The sequence below is a fragment of the Balaenoptera ricei genome, chromosome 15, assembly GCF_028023285.1.
Source record: "Balaenoptera ricei isolate mBalRic1 chromosome 15, mBalRic1.hap2, whole genome shotgun sequence".
Taxonomy (NCBI): Eukaryota; Metazoa; Chordata; class Mammalia; order Artiodactyla; family Balaenopteridae; genus Balaenoptera; species Balaenoptera ricei.
The window spans coordinates 15504688-15526852 of NC_082653.1; the positions used below are offsets into that span (position 1 = coordinate 15504688).

Here is a 22165-nt window from a genome sequence, read left to right on the forward strand (position 1 = left end):
AGGACCACAGCAGAGGGGTCCACATCACACAGTCGTTGAGCTGTTGTTGGCTGTGATCATGCTGCCTGGACACTCATTCTCACAATGCCCTGAGCCTGAATCCTGATAATTCCATGCGCCACGTTTTGCAGATTGCATTCTCAGGGGAGCAAGAGCTGAGACAGAGGTAGGAGCGCAAGTTTCATGGCAAAGGAACACCTGTGCAAGAGAAGGAGTGGAAGCAGGACTAGGTACCAGGAGCATCGCTGTGCTGACCTGACTTCATCCCTGCCAGCCCATTGGGGGAGCTCTGGAGCAAGGATTTTCCATTAGAGGTGTCCTCCCTTAGGATCCTTGAACCACAGCCTTACTCTGTCCCTGACCAGGGGTCCCCTGGGTATCGTGTGACCTCAGCTCAATTACCAGGTTGTGGCTGAGAAGCACTTGCTGTCCGTGATCAGCTAACACACTCCGAGAAGCTGGGTGGCGAGTTGCTTCTCGAAGGGGGTCTGAGCTGCACATCTCCTTCTGCTGCGGGGATTCACATCTCCATACACATTTGGGAACAGCTCTGGTGGGCTTTCTTCCTGCAGGAAACCATAGAGGATGAAGGTCCGCGGGGCAAACTACAGCCCCGGCCCCTGCAATTGGTGTCAGGGCTACAACCGCTCGTCATCCTCGCCCTTCTCGTCACCCCATTCTAGTCTCCTTGTCCTCAGCTACCATCAACGCGACTCCCCGTGGCTTACCTGGTGGTGTGACCCAAACCCTCATTCCTGAGCATCGCCACACCCTTCTCAGGCCACGGTGGTGACACTTGTCCATTCACGGTCACATAGGGAAGGTACTACCAAGATACTGTGCTTTTCCTCTGTGCATCTTCACTGCTCTCTTCCAGTTCTGCCTGGCCTATCCTCTCTGAGATGCAGTTCAAGTTGAGAAAAATTCTGTCTGATTGGTTTGGCAGATCAGCTACTTAAAGGCTCTGTATTCTAAATATCATGAACTTTGTTTGCGGCCCCAATTAGTGAAACTGAAACATTATTCACCATGAGCCTTGAAAATAACAGCTCGATTGTATTTCAGGGAAGATAGAAACTCACCCAAAGAGCAACCACGTGGACGTCGCCCAGCCACCTAATCCCTCTCGCAGACTCCTCGTCCTCAGGACCATGGGACCCGGAGAGCAGCCAAAAGGGTGAGAAAAGAAGCCAATCTGCAAAGTAGTCTCAGGATCATTTTTTTTCTCATACCATGGTGCTTTCCACCATTATACTTTATTATATTTATTTCTGCTTCCTTCCATTTTATTTTTTCTTCCTTTTTAAATCTAGGTTAAGTAGCTCGTGGTTTCACTATTTTGTAATTTTTTAAAATAGGATTTTGATTTATTAATTAGATCTACTGTTTTCCTATTCTTGACTTTAGAAATTTTATGATTTTATCTTTATCATTATTTTCCTTTAGTTGTCCTTTGTTTTACTCTGTCCTTTTTTAGTTCCTTACGTTAAATTCCAGATTTTTCAAAATTTCATTTTTATTATTCATATATATAAATGTTATATATATGAAATCTTGCCATTTGTGACAGTATGGATGAATCTTGAGGACACTATGCTAGGTGAAATAAGTCAGAGAAAGACAAATACTATATAAACTCCCACATTTATAGCAGCATTTGTCACAATAACCAAGGTATGGAAACAACCTGAGTGCCCATAACAGATGAATGGATAAAGAAGATGTGGTATATGTAAATACATGTATACAATGGCATATTATTTAGCCATGAAAAAGAAGGAAAGCCTGCCATTTACAACGACATGGCTAGACCCTGAACACATTATGCTAAGTGAGAAAAGTCAGACAGAGAAAGATGAGTATTGTATGATATCACTTATATATGGAATCTAAAAAAGCCAAACTCATATAAACAGAGAGCAAATTGGTGGTTACTAAGGTACAGGGGGGATAAGAGAGATGTTATTTAAGGGTACAAACTTGTAAAGAGTAGTAAATAAGTCCTAAAGATCTAATGCACAGTAGAGTGAATATATACAAAAATATTGCATTATAATCATCAAACTTGCTAAGAGACTAGAACTTAATTATTCCATCCACTAAAAAAATAAGATAATTATGTAACATGATGGAGGTGCTAATTATCACTACAATGGCAATCATATTTCAATATATGTGTAACAAATTAACCTGTGGCACACCTTAAATTTACACAGTGTTATATGTCAAATATATTTCAATTTTGCTAATCAAAACTACAATGAGGTACCACCTCACACCAGTCAGAATGGCCATGATTAAAAATTCTACAAATAATAAATGTTGGAGAGGGTGTGGAGAAAAGGGAACCCTCTTACACTGTTGGTGGGAATGTAAATTGGTACAGCCACTATGGAAAACAGTATGGAGGTTCCTCAAAAAACCAGAAATGGACTTGCCATATGATCCAGCAATCCCATTCCTGGCATGTACCCAGACAAAACTATAATTCAAAAAGATACGTGAACCCCTATGTTCATAGCAGCACTATTTACAATAGCCAAGGCAATAGAAACAACCTAAATGTCCACTGACAGATGAATGGATATAAGGAGATGTGGTATATATATGTACAATGGAATATTACTCAGCCATAAAAAAGAATGAAATTTGCAGCAACATGGATGGAGATTATCATACTAAGTGAGGTAAGTCAGAAAGAGAAAGACAAATACCGTATGATATCACTTGTATGTGGAATCTAAAATATGACACTAATGAACATATCTATGAAACAGAAACAGACTCACAGACATAGGGAACAGACTTGTGGTTGCCAAGGGGGTGGGGGGAGGGAAGGATTGGGAGTTTGGGATTAGCAGATGCAAACTATTATATATAGGATGGATAAACAACAAAATCTTATTGTATAGCACAGGGAACTATATTCAATACCCTGTGATAAACCATAATGGAAAAGAATATGAAAAAGAATATATATAGCTGAGTATAACTGAGTCACTTTGCTGTATAGCAGAAATTAACACAACGTTGTAAATCATCTATACTTCAATAAGTTTTTAAATAAATAAAATAAATTTAAAAAGAAGAACTGTGACAAAGCAATTAAACTTATCAAAACAGCTAAATAAAAAAGGCAACAAGTGCATGAAAAGGCAGTTCACAGAGGGAAAAAAAGTGTTAACACCTGAATCGATATGAAAGATGTACCATCTCATTGATCATAAAACACCAGTTCAAAAAGCATTTTGTTTCCACTGCATTTTACTGAAACATATTTTGTTCGCTAAAGACTTTGGATAATTCTTTCCCTTCTCTGGGCTTCAGTTCTACCAACTGTAAAATGAGGGAGCTGGAGAGATTGTTGCCAAGGGCTCCATCAGTCCCTTCCACAATGAAAGAGGCTGAAAGATTCTATCAGAGCCATTTTTCTGAATATTGTGAGGTAAGAGTAGGAAACACAGGGAGTTGAGACCATTGAAAAGGAAGAATAAGTGGGTGAAGACTCCATTGAGAATAACTGCCTTGACATTGAGAAGAGCTGACTTGACAAATTTGTAGAGGATCATCTCGGCCAAATTGCTTCCATATGAACCAACTTCCCCATTAACTGTATTTTTCCATCGACGCATTTCCTACTTCCCCATTAACTGTACTTTTCCATGGACGCATTTCCTTGTACTGTTCCATCACTCAAGAATATCGATCTCATCTTAGGGACCATCCTTCAAGATCCAAATCGCGTGAAACCATCAACGTGACCTTATTAAGAAGTTAGCTCTACATCTTGGTTTTGGACCCAGCATGGCGGGGGAGCACTCTGTGACTTTGGGAAGCCCTTCATCATCCTCTCTGGGCCTCAGGTTTTTCATGTTTAATGTAAAGAAGTGGTTCATGATAATCTCAGAGTGTACTGTCTGTTCTAACTAGATGGAAGGCTGTGTGATCAGGGAATTGCCAAGAGCTGATAACCAGTGGGTGCATGTTTTTGCCTCCTAGGACTGGCACCCCTGAGAAGGATGGTACATATGCCCAGTGGGAAGAGAGTGTTGTGTCCTTGCTCCTGTTCTAGATAGGGAATAAGAAGTACTTACAGTTCTCTGTAAACTTTGCAGTGACTGCTCAGTTGTTCTGCCCCGGGACTGACCATGGAACCTCAGAGATGGGCAGAGGGCTCCCAGCCTCAGAGGGACGCTCAAGTTTGGTGGATGCTGGATCCAGTGGGTGGAAGTAGGGAGCAGGAATATGAATCCTTCCACTGGCACTGAACGTTTGATGTCTGTTCTTCTCACCAAGCCACTGTGAGTAGCTCAAAGGGCTTTTTGTGTGTGTGTGACCTTAATAGTGCCTGGAAGTAACAAATCAACTTTCTTACCCTCCCCCTGACTTCCTCCCCAGAGTTACTCACATGGTCAGATATGCCTGTATTAGGTTCTAGGTCGTTTGTGGAGTTTTACTGCAAAGAGCTCGAAAACCTCCATGTGCTCTGGCCTTCTCTTTTACAGATGGTGTCAGTGAGGTTCAGAGAGTGTGTGGAACTTTTCTGAGTCTAAGTGGATCAGAACAGAGGTCTGGGTGATGGCACAGTATTGCCTGCTTCTGAAATCCGGAAGGAAATCAGAGAACAGGGGGTACCTGGACGGAATGTGAGGCTGGATGTCTGAATGGGGATGAAAAGACTCTCTTCCCTGCCCAGGTATGGGCTCCCAGGTGAGCAGAACCTGGCCCAAATGGGGACATGGGACCAATGGATACCTGGTCCAAAGTCATGTCTCCCAAAATGGGCCCCTTATCATGCCATGAACCCCTTATTTCTTTGAATTAATAATTCCCCTTGACACTATAAATGATTAAAAATACTAGTGGGCTCCAGCTGCCAGGAGACAAATGTTTAGGCATCAGTTGGAATCAGAGAAATTTACGTTTGTAACAATTTGATCAAAATAGCCAGTTCCATAGGAAGGTAGAATGAACACTGGTCTAGGAAACAGGGAACCAGATCTTGGTGGCCCTGATTTGCTGAATGAAATTGTGAAAGGCATTTCTTCCTAAATTTCTCCCCATAAAATTGATATAAAACAATGATGAAAAATCTGAAAGTGAAATTAAGAAAACACTCCCATTTACCATTGCAACAAAAAGAGTAAAATATCTAGGAATAAACCTACCTAAGGAGACAAAAGACCTGTATGCAGAAAATTATAAGACACTGATAAAAGAAATTAAAGATGATACAAATAGATGGAGAGATATACCATATTCTTGGATTGGAAGAATCAACATTGTGAAGATGACTCTACTACCCAAAGCAATCTACAGATTCAATGCAATCCCTATCAAACTACCACTGGCATTTTTCACAGAACTAGAACAAAAAATTTCACAATTTGTATGGAAACACAAAAGACCCCGAATAGCCAAAGCAATCTTGAGAAAGAAAAACGGAGCTGGAGGAATCAGGCTCCCTGACTTCAGACTATACTACAAAGCTACAGTAATCAAGACAGTATGGTACTGGCACAAAAACAGAAATATAGATCAATGGAACAGGATAGAAAGCCCAGAGATAAACCCACGCACATATGGTCACCTTATCTTTGATAAAGGAGGCAAGAATATACAGTGGAGAAAAGACAGTCTCTTCAATAAGTGGTGCTGGGAAAACTGGACAGCTACATGTAAAAGAATGAAATTAGAATACTCCCTAACACCATACACAAAAATAAACTCAAAATGGATTAAAGACCTAAATGTAACGCCAGACACCATCAAACTCTTAGAGGAAAACATAGGCAGAACACTCTATGACATAAATCACAGCAAGATCCTTTTTGACCCACCTCCTAGAGAAATGGAAATAAAAACAAAAATAAACAAATGGGACTTAATGAAACTTAAAAGCTTTTGCACAGCAAAGGAAACCATAAACAAGATGAAAAGACAACCCTCAGAATGGGAGAAAATATTTGCAAATGAAGCAACTGACAAAGGATTAATCTCCAAAACACACAAGCAACTCATGCAGCTCAATATCAAAAAAACAAACAACCCAATCCAAAAATGGGCAGAAGACCTAAATAGACATTTCTCCAAAGAAGATATACAGATTTCCAACAAACACATGAAAGAATGTTCAACATCATTAATCATTAGAGAAATGCAAATCAAAACTACAATGAGATGTCATCTCACACTGGTCAGAATGGCCATCATCAAAAAATCTACAAACAATAAATGCTGGAGAGGGTGTGGAGAAAAGGGAACCCTCTTGCACCTTTGGCGGGAATGTAAATTGATACAGCCAGTATGGATAACAGTATGGAGGTTCCTTAAAAAACTAAAAAGAGAACTACCATACGACCCAGCAATCCCACTACTGGGCATATACCCTGAGAAAACCATAATTCAAAAAGAGTCATGTACCAAAATGTCCATTGCAGCTCTATTTACAATAGCCAGGACATGGAAGCAACCTAAGTGTCCATCGACAGATGAACGGATAAAGAAGATGTGGCACATATATACAATGGAATATTACTCAGCCATGAAAAGGAACGAAACTGAGTTATTTGTAGTGAGGTGGATGGACCTAGAGACTGTCATACAGAGTGAAGTAAGTCAGAAAGAGAAAAACAAATACCGTATGCTAACACATATATATGGAATCTAAAAAAAGAAAAAAGAAAAAAGAATGGTCAGAAGAACCTAGGGGCAAGACAGGAATAAAGATGCAGACCTACTAGAGAATGGACTTGAGGATACAGGGAGGGGGAAGGGTAAGCTGCGACAAAGTGAGAGAGTGGCATGGACATATATACACTACCAAATGTAAAATATATAGCTAGTGGGAAGCAGCCGCATAGCACAGGGAGATCAGCTCGGTGCTTTGTGACCACCTAGAGGGGTGGGATAAGGAGGGTGGGAGGGAGGGAGTTGCAAAAGGGAAGAGATATGGGGACACACGTATATGTATAACTGATTCACTTTGTTATAAAGCAGAAACTAACACACCATTGTAAAGCAATTATACTCCAATAAAGATGTTAAAAAAAAAAAAGGTGGGGGGGAGGTACATCTACCCACAGACTTTTCTTTGTCCCTAACCCCTTGCTTGGATTGTTTTGTAAATCCGGTGCCAAGATCACCAAGGGAGGCTGTGCAGGGGCAAAACTATTTTATCCTTGAAAGTTACTATGAAAGTAGAGCTTTAATGTTTTCATCATAACAACAGCAAAAACAAAATGGTAATTACCTGAGGTGAAGGATTTGTTAACTATTCTTATTGTGGTAAACATTTTGCAGGGTATACATGTATCAAATCACCACGTTGTACACCTTAAACATTCATGTTATATGTCAATTTTTATCTCACTAAAGCTGGGGGGAGGGGGGCTTCCCTTGTGGTGCCGTGGTTAAGAATCCGGCTGCCAATGCAGGGGACACGGGTTCAAGCCCTGGTCTGGGAAGATCCCACATGCCATGGAGCAACTAAGCCCGTGCACCACAACTACTGAGCCTGCGCTCTAGACCCTGCGAGCCACAACTACTGAAGTCCGCACGCCACAACTACTGAGCCCACGCACAGCAACTACTGAAGCCCACACGCCTAGAGCCCATGCTCTGCAACAAGAGAAGCCACCACAATGAGAAGCCCGCGCACCGCAACAAAGAGCAACCCCCGTTCGCCACAGGTAGAGGAAGCCTGCGCGCAGCAAGGAAGACCCAACGCAGCCCTAAATAAATAAATTTATTTTAAAATAATAATAATAAATAAGTAAAGCTGGGGGGAAAAGAGACAAAATCGAAGGGGTAAATACTGCTATCTTCACCATACAGAATCTTCACATTCGGGAGCATGTTAATTATTTATTCAAGGCTTTTTTCTGTGCTACATGAACGCTTGTTTACATTTCTTTTTTAAAGTTCTGCCTGTTTCTCATTAAGTTTATTTGTTGAGCGGTTTAATTGTGTTGATATTATAAGTGGAAATTTTTTTCCATTCCATTTTCTGATTATTGCTAGTTTATAATAAAAATAGGATTTATGGGAATTCCCTGGCAGTCCACTGCCGTGGGCCCGGGTTCAATCCCTGGTTGGGGAACTAAGATCTTACAAGCCGCATGGCACAGCCAAAAAAATTAAAAATTAAAAATTAAAATAGGATTTAGTTTAATTTTTAAATAGGATTTATCATCACATATTCACTGTGTGTCTTTGGGTGATTAAGTGAAGCTTTCATGGTTTCAATCTCTTAACAAAATTAAAGATGTGTATACTACCCATCTGAGAGAGTTCTAATGAAAAATAAATAAGACAATACATATAACATATTTAGTACAGGATCTGGAACAGAGAAAACACTAAAACACAGAAACTGTTCTTACCACCGATGGTGTATTACGTGTTTGTCAGGCCAGAAGTTTAGCCACTGCTCTCACCTGTGCTCCAAGATGCTCAGTCCAGTCCATCCCCTGGAGAATGAGAGGGAAACCCTGGCTTGTAGGCCCCTGGGACGGACCAAGGGGCAGCGGGCTCTCTGTTCTCTCACCCCCAACAAAGCCTCTGCTCCCCACCTCCCCTCTAGCAGGAGCCCAACACACACACAAAAAGAAGAGGTGTTTCAGGGCCATAATGTCAGGGCTGAACTGACATTCATTATTATACTTCCAGAATAATTTCATCCAACCCTCCTCAGAATGAGTAGACAACTGAAGATCAGAGATTTGTCTGAGGTCATCCAACAATTGGGGAGGAGGCTGGGGCTAGAACTCAGGTCTCCTGATGCCCAAGCCTGTGCTCTGCCCACTTCACCCCAAATGCTCCTCCCCCTGCAGCTTTGACCTTCCCTGAGAACTTCATTGCACAAGGACAGTGGGGCAGGTGAGCCAACAGCAGAACCACGAGGTCATCAAAGTTTGCCCAACATACACCCTTCTGCTGTCTTCACTCCTCGAGTCTGCTCTGCCCCAACTTGTATGTCTCCAGAGAACATTATTCAGCAATCACAAGAAAGGATCACGGATTCAATGTGTCTTGCCTCCTCATTCACATCTTAAAACAGAAAGCTGGGAGAGGATATTGCTTAACCCAAAGGAATTATGTGTTATTGGAGGCATCTCAGGCATGAATAGGGGAAATGCTTCATGAGCAGGGATTTCCCAGCATGTGTTTCTATGTCTTCTTGGGAGGACATAGATCCCTGGGAAACATGAAAGGAAAAGAAGGAGGGAGCTATAGATTTAGCCACAAGGGTTGGCTAGTCACACCGACAGGGCTGATCATAGCCAGGTCAGAAGTAGGGGTCAATTGGGAAGGTTTTGGGTTTCATTTCCCCCGTCCAAGGCCAAAGGCAAAATGTCTAGGTTTCCATTTCCTGGTGAAATGGAGGCTGCAGTTCTTGGGTTGATTATTGGATTTCTACAGTGAACCCTAGGAATGGGCCTTTCGTTCCTGCCCCCGCTCTCCTTCACACATCAGTAACATCTGCCGTGGGTCCCTCTCCACTCGCCACTGGGGACTGGAAGTCCCAACTCCACACCCATCTCCCCAGAGCCTCCAGGAGCCCAGAAGTCATAGGAGCCAGAAACAAATGGAGTAGAAAGTGGTCTTTTATTGGAAAGTACATGAGAGAGGCATCCCAGGTTTGGGCACCCTGGAGGAAAGGAAGAATGGGCAGTGTGGGAGAGGGTAGTGCTACAGGCACCAGGATTTGCATCCCTGGGGCTTCACAGGTGCAGCGAGAACAGACTCTGCCTGGTAGGAGAAAAGAGAATCAGAGATGCGATTCAGCAGGTCAAAGACTCAGAGGCAGTGGGAGGCAGGACCAAGCCCACTCGTCATCCCTCTCAGGACGAGACCCCTCAATCTCTCCATCACCTCCCTATGTCCTCTCCCCCACCAACCTAGGATCACTCTCCACCGCTCAGCCTTTCTGTGCCTTCACAGGTCACCTCTTCCTCCCCCCAGTTCTCACCTCACCAAGGATTCATACATTCTCTCCCGCAACTGCCCACACAGCACTTCATTCTCCCCAGGCAATCAGCATCTCTCAGACATTTGTTAGGGGGATTTATCATGAAGCACTGGATCTGAATCATGGGGCAGAAGCCAGGCTTATAGGGGAGTGTGACTTCGACTTGATCTTGTCCTTTGAATGGATCTTGTCCTTTGAATGGATCTTGTCCTTTGAATGGATCTTGTCCTTTGACTGGATCTTGTCCTTTGAATGGATCTTGTCCTTTGAATGGATCTTGTCCTTTCGCAGTGCCTTGACCTTTAGAACAACAAAGAAATATCCCCACATTTACAACAGTGTATCTGCTTTAACCATCTAGTCTTTCCTCCAGGTCCAGCCACTGTTCACTGCAGTGTCCCTCAAAATGTGACTTGAGATAGGGTAGGGTCACCAGGGCTAGCTGGGGTCTGTGCTCTTGGAAGGCTGGGACCAGGGTTCCTCGGGTGTCCATCTCTTCCCCTCATCCTCCATTCTGGGTCCTAGGGCCCTCACGAGGATATGCCAGACTGAAGTGTCTTTCAGAGGTGGTAAGGTCACTTTGGCATCTTTGAGGAAACTTAATGGAAGGGAAAGGAGCCGTGAGACACTTACCAGGAGACCTGAGCTCCATCCTGGCTCTGGAGATTGTTTTGACAAATCCTCACCCCTCCCTAGGTCTCAATGTCCTCCTTTGGAAAATAGGGGTCTTCAAACTACATGATTTCTGAGGCCCTGTTGGTTTTTAACCGTCTCTTAGAGGACTGATGACAGGTGATTTTATGGGGCAGACAGGCAGGGGACAGACCCCACACCAAGGGATCAGATTCCTGGAGCCCCTCACTTCATTGAACGTTCTGTCCAAGTATCAACACTTGAGGCCAAGGTCATGTAACAACACTCCTTCCACAAACAGCCCTGATATCTCAGTCCTGGGATGGAAAGCATGTAGAGTCTAGCAGGCAACTTCCTACTTCTCCGGATATGCTGGAAACCTACTGTCCAGGCTGAAGAGTGGGCTCTAGCCCTGCCTGCTGCTCTGGAAGTACCCCCTGTCAGTACCCAGGCTGCCCCCAACAGCCTCTCCTCAACCCAACCCAGCCCCACCCAGGCCACTTCCCCATTCACCTTTTATGACAGCTGCCTGTGCCACCAGTGTTCCAAGGACAAGAAGTACCACCACTAGGCTCAAGAAGTTTCTGGACTTCATGTTGTCAGACTTCATGTTGTCAAGAAGGTGAATGGCTAAGAGCTGAGGCCAAACCTAGTTTTATGCAGCTCCAGCTTGGCCTGGCGCCAAGGGTGGATCTCTGGTTTCACAAGGGACAAGGCGTACATTTTCTTAGTTCTACCAGGAAATATTCACCTCCATCCTGGGAGGGACCTTGGGCCTTTCCCCAAGGATTATTCACAGGGAGAAATGGCAGTTACTGTTGCATCATCTCTGATAGCCCCAAGAGTTACCTCACTTTCTCACAAAGAAGCAGAGTTGGCTGGCCCTTGGGCACCATTACAGCCAAATTCTTCATACTTAGAATAGAAAGAATATGGAGCCCAAAGAAGAGAAAGGAATCACCCATGGTCATTTAACAAGTCAGTGGTAGGTCTGGTGTTCAGTTTTCATAGCCAAGGTGTTCCCCAGTTACTCCCTGTTCCTGCAAGACCCACTCAGACCTACCCTAACAGTTTACCCCTCCCAGCATCAAGCTGGGCTTTTCTTTCATTCTCCCCTAACCCCAAGAAAAACTCTCAAAGGCATGTTTGCCTTGAACGTCTAATGACTAATCAGTATACTTTTCCATTTCACAGGTAGTCTCTGAAATGCCCCAAGAAAGTAACAGGGAAGGTGGAATTTGACATCTGGAATGGCATGATGCCCTTGAAATCACAGTCAGAAGAGAGAAAACACCCATAAAATAAAAGGAAGAAAATATAAATCATCTATAAGGTGGACATCTACAGTGCATACATCCAACATGGCTTCCTCCTTCTTAGAACAGCACCCTGTTTCTTCTGAAGAACTCTTGTTTCTTTGTACCATCAACTTAGGAATCTAATGGGGACTGCTGATTGTGAAAGCCTGACACCCAGTCACAGGAGGGTGTGTGTGTGTGTGTGTGTGTGTCTCAGGTCTACTGACGTCCTTTATTTGAATAGACACTAAGGGGAAGGGGGAAGTCCCTCCTTTTGGTAAAGGTGGTAGAGATGAGCCTGGGAACTCCAGAAGCTATGGTTCCAGTCTGGGAGGAGGTTAACTGTGTGAGAAAAAGGAAACTAATTCACTTAGAAAATCAGAGAAATGATGGTGAGAGAGGATTCGGAAGGCACAAGCCAGCCCTTCATTCCCCTTTATCTTGAGAGCAGCTCTTCCCACACCCTTCCCCTACTTTGGTTATGACCCAATAAATTGGCTTTCTGCCTAAGCTAGTCTGAGAAGGTATTTTGTCATTGCTACCATAGTTCAGAGTAATAAAAATGAATACCCAGAAGTTGGGTGTTGTCAGGGACAGAACCTGAAGTGTGGAAATGACAATTGAGTTCTGGGTGAGACAGGGATTAAAGCAAACTAATTATTTTATAGTAAGCCAGTTGTTTAAATCTTCACCTTTGTCTCTTTGGACTCAGACCACATGCCCACCAATGCTGAAACATTAAGGAGATATAAACAAATGTCAGAACATTAGAGTCTGCAGGCTACTTTAAAAAAAAAAAAAAGCTCACTGCAAAGTAAGCTATACAAACAAAAGAATTGTGTAGAACATACCTATATTCTTTAAAGAATTAAGGCATTAAAATGGAAGCCTGTACTCACCTGCCAGGTGAAAAAGGAGACTATTTACTCTATAGCCTATTACCCTATTAGCCTTTACTCCTATCCAATTTCTTCCCTATCCATCCTCCACAGAGGTAACACTTTCCTGGATTTTCTAATTTTCTGTTAATTCAAGCATCTTGCTCATTTCTAATTGGGTGGTCTATCTTTTTCTTGTTGATCTGTAGAGAAAAGAAACTCTCACACATTACTAGTGAGAGTATATATTCATGCAACCTATTTGAAAGTAAATTTGGATCAGCTAGTAAAATTGAACATGAGCAAAATCTTTTAGTTTTTATCAATCTGATGGGCGAGAAGTGATACATTGCTGAAGTTTTTAGTTAGCATTTCTCTATCATGAATTATTTCAAGCATTTCTTCATATTTTAAAAGCCACTTATATTTCTTTACCTGAAAACTTCATTTCTTTTGCTCATTTTCCTGTATAGTCATTAACCTTTTTCTTCTCAATTTCTAGGCACTCTTTATATATTATAGAGAAAGGTCCTTTGTCTATGATATGGTTTATAAACAAAAAATTTTTTTAAACACTGAAGTCTTTTATTCTGTTTCCCTCAGATCCTAAGAGTTTCCTTTTCATTTGTTACCCCCTAGATGAAGTCTATTAGCAAACTGCATGCATATTTACATCAGTCAAGAAGTGTGAGCAGATACTTCCAACAAAGCATATAATATTTGAATTAGACATTTTGAATGTTGAAAGAATTAAAGAATCAGTCAGCTACTGGAGGTAATTTGTGCGGATTCTGAAGTATTTCTATACAACTTTGTTTCTAACAGAAAAGGGAAAACCCTGACTCTGAGTTTGGCTTCTTATTGTGCAGAAAGATTTGAGGACCAAGTTTCAGATATGGTGGGGTCACTCACCCTCATATCTAGTGAGTTCCATATATGAAGAGGCTTTCCTTTTGTTTTACAAGTAGCTCCTTATTGTAGGCTAGCCGTTCACCATTGAGAAATTAGGGTTTAGGTCTTAATCTAAGCAACACTGAGGTTTATTGCATCACCTCCATCCACAGGGGTCTGGTACCCAGGGAAGCCAAGGGTGAGAACAGGGTGAGCCCAGGACACACATGTTAGCAGAGACAGTGCAGCATGATGAGTTGTGCATCCAACACCCTAAGTGTGCTTTAGTTACCAGAATATTTGACACACCCACAAATTAAGTAGCAAAACATTTTAATCCATTAATTCTAAAAATAACAGAGACATTTTATATCCAGTGCCACCTCCTCAAAAGTCTACTGCAGTTTAGACAGCCAGACTGCAAATTACAAAGCCAGACATTAAAGTTGAAGATGCAGTTTGGGACAAGACCATCATGGGGAGATTTCCCTCCTCTTTGCTCATAAACATAAGTTGTCAGCTTAAAAAAATCCTCAGACAGAAAAAGAAAGCTTTCTCTCTATATAACGTCTTTATTTTAAATCTGTTTGTAATGTTTGAAGGCAAAACAGATAATCAGAAAGCCAACCTCCCAAGCAAGTACAAGGATCTGAGCTGGACTCCTGGGACTAAAGACTGGTTTAGTTCTATTTCTACCAACACTGTGATGTGAGGTACCATGGTTCTTGTTTTAGTTACAAGAGGTGTTAGGAATGAATGCCCACACACAATTAATAATAGCTTATCTAGCACATAACTCTGCAGCACAGTACCAACAACAGGAGTATTTTAAAGCAGGGTGGAGAAGAAAGTAGACATTAATACAACTTAAGGTTTCCTTTGTTCTTCCCCTCCTTTTACAAGGAGAATTCAGCTCAGAAACAAAACTCCAGAATGCCCGTACTGTCCTTTGGCCCACCAGGCCCAGAGAGCCTCAGGCTTTAGTGATGTATCCTTCTCAGATGCGGAAATCATAGATTTCCCGTGTTTTGCTCACGTCTATCTTGATGAGTGTTCTTGCCTGTGCCAGTCTCAAGCCTCCTTGCTTGTTACATTCGTTCAGTAGAGCAGATTTGTATTCTAAATAGGCTCCTGGGACCAACCTCACCATCTGACAGATCTCCTTTTGTTTTTCATTCAACATCTCTGTGCCAGGGAGGCCAGTGAGGTTCAAGGGCGGTGCACTTCGTCTACCTGAATTCGAAGCCATTGGTACAGAAGGACTCAGGCCAGATTCAATGTCAGCCTGCCGGCGGAGCCACTGCTGGCAGGCTCTACTGTCCTGGATGTACTGGAGAACCTCTGAGAGCACAGTGCGTTTGAGGCATTCCTCTTCTGGAGTCTTTTTGAGGTGATCCTAGGTTTGGCACTACAAAAATTGGTAATGCCTGCTGTCCTGTATTTCTGGAGCCTCTTGATTTCCCTTCGGAGTTCGAATTCCAATGCATGGCTTTCAATGAACTTGTCATGCTCCACTGGCGCCATTATCCTTGCAAATCGCCTCATTGTTTCATAAAGGTCTTGGACTTCCTTGGGATACAGCCGTTCCATTAACTGAAACTTTCCAAGGTTGATTAATCCATGGTCTCTCATAATTTTTTTTCCCCTTTGTCTCTCCTTTAACCTAGAATGATAGATATCTACAACAGCCATCTTCAGAGTGTGTAAAATGTCTGAGTCATCTTCAACAAAATCAATGTCTCTCAAGTCCCATTCTGCATAATTGTCAAACTCCTCATTGAAATCTGCTCGAACTGGCATGTATCCTGCCATGTCCCAAGAAAGCAAGGAGTCAAAGGCAGGTTGGGGAGGGTCATCTGTAGAGTGAAATGGAATGGCTGTGTCAGCAGTTTTTGCCTCCTCTGCTTGCTTCAGGTTTAGCAGGGTAGATGCGAACAGATGGTTATTGATGAAATGCTTCATGTAGTGCTTCTCACACTCCTCCTTGGTCTTGGTGCACATTTGATCGGCTACATCTTGTCAATTTCCAAAGCCACAGTCCATCACAGCTTCTAAAAGTGCCGTTTCTTCTTGAGCAGTCCAGCTGGGGTCAGGAACAGGAAAATCTGAGGTCATTATTTCATAAGTATGATCACTTTGATGTTTCTTGTACTCAAATCCTCGAGTGAAACATGCTTAAGGAACCCAAACGGTCCATTCCCCAGTTGGCAAAGACTGCTGCTTTGATATTCCTCAGTGTAAGGCTCCTTCAAGGAGATTTCAGAACTGGCCAACACATACAACAAAGCTGACCACCACCCCCCTCACCGCGTCCCCCTCCTCTGCCTAAATAAAAATTTTAACTCATTCTTAGACCTGCACAAAACAGCTCAGGGTGGCACCCTTTCCTCCTTTTATCTAGATATTGCCTCCTGTTGTTTGGTTATTTCTGCTCTGGACTTCTGCATTTCTGCTTCATGATATCCTTAAACTGGTGAAATTGGTTCATTATTTTCTTTCAATTCACGTGCCAAAAAAAAAATCTAAATGATACAAAAAGGATCATAGAAAAAAAAAACTTTCTAAATTGAAACAGACACCAGAAAAAGTAGAAAATCTGAATAATATTGTAAACATTCTAGAGATGGAATCAACAGTCAACAATTATTTGACCAAAAAAAAGCATTAGGATCAGATTTCTTCATATGCATATTCTATAAGGCAATCAAGGAACAACTAATTCTAATATGACATAAATGGAAAATAAGATACAATTTCCAGCACGTTTTATGAAGTAAACATAATCTTGATACCAGAACTTAATAAGAATTTATGTCAATTATATCTCAATAAAGCTGTTAAAAAATAAAATTCTCAACAAGGATACTATGAAAGAGGAAGATTCTAAGCCAATCTCAGTCATAGAACATAGATTCATGAACACAAAAAATCCTAAATGAGTCACTTACCACCTGAATGCAGTAATATGCAAAAAGGACAATTTTTTGTGACTAATTTTAATTTATCTGAGCTATCAAAGGTAGTTTAATGCTAGAAACTCAATTAATGTAATTCACCACACTAACAGATTAAAGAAAAAATATAAGCTTAGATACAGAGCAGCATGCAATAAAATTCAAGATGCAGTTGCAATATAAAAATAGCAAATTAGGAATGAAGAATAATTCTTTTAAAGTGATAAAAACTACCCCATAGCAAACATCATACACAAATATGAAAGGTTTTAACCTCTCCTTATAAAATCAGGAACTATTCCCAATTCTGTTCAATATTATTCTGGATACCCTATTCTATAACATCAGACAAGTAGAAGAAATAAAAGGTGCAAGTAAGTATTGGAAAGAAAAAACAAAACTGTCATTATTCAAAGATGATGCAACTGTGTTCAAAAAATTCCAGACAAATCTACAGATAAATTGTTAGAATCAATGAGAGTTTATCATGACAGACAAATACAAAGGAAATATACAAAAATCAATGGTACTCTATACATCAACAATACAAATCAGTAAATGAAATTTTAATGATATATATAATTATATAAAATATGAAGAGCTTATGAATAAATGTAATAAATTTTGTGCAGAACCACTACAGAGAAAATTAGAAAACTTTAGTGAGAGACATTTTTTAACACCCTCAAAACAGAAAGGTATACCATGTTCATGGATTGGAAGACTCAATATGATAAGGGTGCCAATTCTCTTCAAACTGATTTTTAGTCTCAATGCAATCAAACCCCCAGAAAGGTTTTTGTAAAATTAAACCAAAAAAAAAAAAAAAAGACAATATAATTCTAAAATGCATACAAAAAATGCAAAAGACAAGATAGCCAAGATATTCTTGAAGAAGAATAATTTAATAAGACTTGATATAGGAAATATCAAGGTTTATTTTAAAGCTGTAATAATTATGATAAAGTGGTATTACAACAATGATAGGTATGCAAATGAAACAGAATAGAGAGTCCTAAAACAGATGATTGCACATAATGAGATTATGTTTTTAACTTGGTTATAGTAAACAAATATCACTTTGGTTATATTAAGAAGGCTGCACATCATAATATTAATATACATTCCCTGAGTGGTTGATAGGAGGATACAGGTTAAAAAGGTAGGATAGAAGGAAGGAGAAGGCAAATAAAAACAAATAAATAAATAAATATTGCTTTACCAAAGAACTCATCAAGTCTGATGTGATCCGATTACATTTATAAATATAAATGTCCACGAAATCTTACCAACAGAAAAAAAAGTAGGAGAGTAATATATGTGTTTTGATAACATTTCAGTCGAATATAGAACTCCTGACAATATTTATGTATGAAAAAGGAAAAGGGTTTGAAGGAATACACACTGCTGTGAACATTGGTTACATGATGATGATGGGAGGGGACAAGTATGAGTAGTTTTTCCTTTATATGTATTAGTTTCTAAGTTTTTTACTTGTCACAACTGTCGACAAAACTTCAGTTAACAGTCAAGTTAAGAAGAAAAGAGGGAATTTTATTTGAGCCAAACTGAGGATTATAAACCAGAAGACAGACTCTCAGAAAGCTCTGAGAAACTGTTCCACTTCCACCAACTTCAAGGTGGAAGTTGAAGGCACAGTCATATACATTTTCGAGACAAAGGATCATACATCAAAATGACATACTGATACTTTACACAAAGTTCACCAAGGTTACATAGTCCGGGTAAGCACATAGAAAGAGAGCAGCAAGTCCATGACCCACTACAGAGTTGGGAAAGAGTGCTATTCTTTTAAGAAGTTACACTGCTAGTGTCAAAAGAAAGGGGAAAAAATTATCTTTATGGTCAAGCAGACACTATTATCTTTGAGGAGGTTTGGTTAATGTGTAATGCAGATGCACACTGCATATTAAGGAGGGAGGGAAGAGGCCCAAACGAATGCAGAGAGAGAATTTTATGTTTAATTTTTTCTTGTCCTGCCTGAAAATATGGATTTTATTTCATCACAGCAAAAGTGATCTGAACATATCAAATAAAGAAAATTAAAATTCATAATAAATTAGAATAAAGAACTTAAGCAATCATGTGAGTGGAGAAAGGTTAATTGAGAGTTGTATCTAAAGAAGTGATTATATACATGTAATCACTTTTTAAAAATATTTATTTTATTTATTTATGTATTTTGGCTGCACTGGGTCTTTGTTGCGGCATGTGGGATCTTTTAGCTGCGGCATGTGGGCTTCTTAGTTGCGGCATGTGGATTCTTAGTTGTGGCACACATGTGGGACCTATTTCCCAGACCAGGGATCGAACCTGGGCCCCTTGTATTGGGAGTGCTGAGTCTTACCCACTGGACCACCAGGGAAGTCCCTATATACATGTAATCATTAATGCAAGTGTTAAGAAGAGATGCTTAAATTATGTGTCATAATGTAAAAATATAATAGTGTGTTATTCTGATGCAGTCAAAAGAAATCACTCTAGGTAGTTCAAGCAGAAAAAAGAACTTCAGCTATTGTACAAGCACATTTCACTGTAAGAACCCAAATCAGACGTGAAATCCTGGATGTGAAAGAGTCTGGGAAAAGATAGGCATTTGATTTACAACCCCTGCAGGAAGGCATTCTGGGAGCAGTTGAAATGCTTGTTGATGAAGACACTGCAGGTACCTGCCATACCCCTGCACCCTCCCACACTTACACTTCCAAACATCAGCAAATATTCACCTCCCAGAAGGCAAAGCGCCCACCTTGCGTGGGAGTTGAAGTGAACGGGTCTGAGAACAAGAAAGGTCGGACACAAGCGCTGGGAGATAAAAAAAAAAAAAAAAAAAAAAAAGATAAAAGATAAAAGAAAATGCATCGGGGAAAAAGAATATGGAGTATTTGAGAGAGGTTATTACCTTGAAATGTTAGAGTAATGTCTCTTAGTTGCCATGGCTGATGGCGGAAGCCCTCCTATTTCAGATGAGTACTTAACAAAGAAGTCCACACGTGTATTAAGGAAACTGTCCGTTATTGTAGCAACAGAGGAGGGAGCCCTTGAGCTAAGAAACTAAGGAAACTATTCTAACCTCCAACCCTTACCACTCCAGTAAGATATTCCTTTCAATAACTGGTCCATGAAAATCTACTGATTTTAAAATAAGAAAGAAATTTGGAAATCATAGACCATACAAAAATACTCCTTTTTAAAAAACAGAAATGAGTAGCAAAGCTTAAAAGTATTTAAAACAGGATTTTAAAAATCCCCAGTACAATGTCACCACAAAGCTGAGAAAAACTGATATTCTAAAATAAATGTTTAAAATTAGTAAAGCAAATTAAAGGTATGAGGAACCATCATAAAGCAGAAATACAGAAACTCAAAGAAGAGATAGCAAAATAGCAGGGAGATGTGAAATGGAATCTGAAAGACAGTAGAGAAATTGAAGAAAAGGACAAAAATATTTCATAAATAAGGACTAAGTAAAGTAAGGAAGAAAATGGAAAACATAAGAAAAGCAAAGAACATGAAATAAAAATAAAGAAGTAGCTTAAAAATACAGAGAGAGTCTTAAATATTAAAAAGTCAATGGAGATTCACCAGACACATAAATCAAGTCCCACAAAGAAGAAAATCAAAACAACAAAATAGAAGAATTATTTAAAACTATAATTGAGGAAAATATTTCTGAAATAAAAGATTTGAGTCTACATATTAAAAGCTCACATTGTGATAAACATAAGATGAATGCAAGTAAAATTTTTGGACTTTCAAGATAAAAACAGAAGACTTCAGGAAGCCACCCTCACCCCCAACCCAAAAAACAAAATCTAAAAAAATCAGATTGTATGACAGCAATACTCAATGCCAGAAAATTGTGCAGCAAAACTTAGATACTCAAGGAAAGAAAGTGTGTACAGAGGATTTTTGTACAACTAATTTGTCCTGGATGTAAAAGGCTACAAGAATATATTTCTAAATGTGCAAGAACTCAAGGACTGTTGTTTCTAAGAGCTTTCCTGAGGAATTTATAAGGGACAAGTTTTATCCAACCAAGAAACATTTGTGAGAATTAGCAACATGATTACTGTTGAGTACTGAACATTTTAACTGTGGAACTAAGTCTAAGATGAAGGAATAACTAGTAAATAGTATGCAGATATGATCTGCTGTGAAAATGTAGAAATAGCAACACTTCCATCAAATAGGAGGATAAGGGAGAGTGAAAGTGATCAAAGAGTAAGCTCGATGATTGCTTTATATATAATAGCTTCAAGTCAAAGAATATTTAAAACACATAAGCTTCAACAAAATTAAAAATTTTTGTGCATCAGAGGGCACTATCGGGATAGTGAGATCACCTGCAGAGAGGGAGAAAATATTTGCAAGTCAGGCATCATCTGATAAGGGTCTAGGATCCAGACTATATAAAGAACTCTTAAAACTCAACATTAAAAAGGTGAACAACTCAATTTAAAAATGGGCAAAGAACTTGAAGAGATGTTTCTCTGAAGAAGATATACAAGAGGCCAGTGAGCACAAGAAAAGATATTCAGCATCATTAGTCATTAGGAAGATGCAAATCAAAATCCCAACAAGATACCACTTCATACCGAATAGTGTGACTATAATAAAAAAAATTTAATGGAAAGTGACAAGTGTTGACAAGGAGGTGAAGAAATTGGAACCCTTGTACATTGCTGGTGAGAAGGTAAAATAGTGCAGCCTCTGTGGAAAACAACTTGACAGCTCCTCCAAGAGGTCAGCATAGAATTACCAGATGACTCAGTAGTTCCACTCCCAGATATACACCTAAAAGAACTGAAAACAGGAAGTTCTGGTCCATGACTGAGACATAGGAGTCTCCTGAACTCACCTCCACCCATGGTCATGCAAAGTCTACAGCAACATGCAGAGCAATTCTCCTGAAAGAAATCCAGAAACGAGCTAAGCCAATGCTACATATTGGGCAAGCAAAGAAATACCCACATTGAAAATGGTCTTGGCATACCCTTGGCATATGGGGAGCCACTGAGGACAAAGAAGGCAGCGTGGACAATCACAAAGGTTCAAGAGACAAACAAGAGCTTGGGAGGGTGGATGACAAGTTTCCTCTCCTACATGAGGCCACGCCATCAACACTGGGAGACGTGGCTGTTTTATCAAATGCCCAGAAACCAGTACAGACAGTCAAGGAAAATGAAGTCTCCACACTGGGTCTTGGATATCTGGAAATCCCTTCCCCCTACCGGGCACACCCACTTTCACCGAAATCTCCAGCTCTGACCACCGACCCTCAGCTCTGCTAGTCCTGCCATCTCACCAGGACTCCCAGTGCCTAATTATGTCCCAGAAATATCAGAAAGTTTTGCTGCAACAGTTTACTGGGAGGTCCCTGCTCTTTAAGCATCTCCCCTTTTGGAGTCTGAGATTCAGTCTCCACTGGCAGCCACTTTGTCCCCCTAGATGACACAGTAACCTCTTCCTGTGGTCTCTTTTGAGAAATAAATGATGAGGCAAAACACCCTGAGT

General features: G+C 40.6%; 1 protein-coding gene and 1 pseudogene across 1 annotated transcript; both read right to left on the minus strand.

Annotated features, from left to right (window-relative positions):
• Window positions 1-9974: 9974 nt before the first annotated feature.
• PI3 (peptidase inhibitor 3) lies at window positions 9975-11201 on the minus strand. The gene is made up of 2 exons (XM_059897731.1): window positions 11120-11201; window positions 9975-10273 (listed from the first exon to the last, which is right to left on the minus strand). Exons 1-2 carry the CDS (start codon window positions 11199-11201, stop codon window positions 9975-9977), a joined length of 381 nt encoding a protein of 126 aa, XP_059753714.1.
• A 3445-nt stretch (window positions 11202-14646) lies between these two features.
• Window positions 14647-15689, minus strand: LOC132349273 (transcriptional adapter 2-alpha-like; annotated as a pseudogene).
• Between the last annotated feature and the right edge of the window lie 6476 nt (window positions 15690-22165).

What these genes read in the sequence shown, in the direction of transcription:
- PI3 (XM_059897731.1), bottom strand. Translation starts at nt 11,201, where the DNA reads ATGAAGTCCAGAAACTTCTTGAGCCTAGTGGTGGTACTTCTTGTCCTT. An exon ending in ACAGGCAGCTGTCATAAAAG is followed by an intron (nt 10,274 to 11,119) that starts GTGAATGGGGAA and finishes GTTGTTCTAAAG; the next exon opens with GTCAAGGCACTGCGAAAGGA.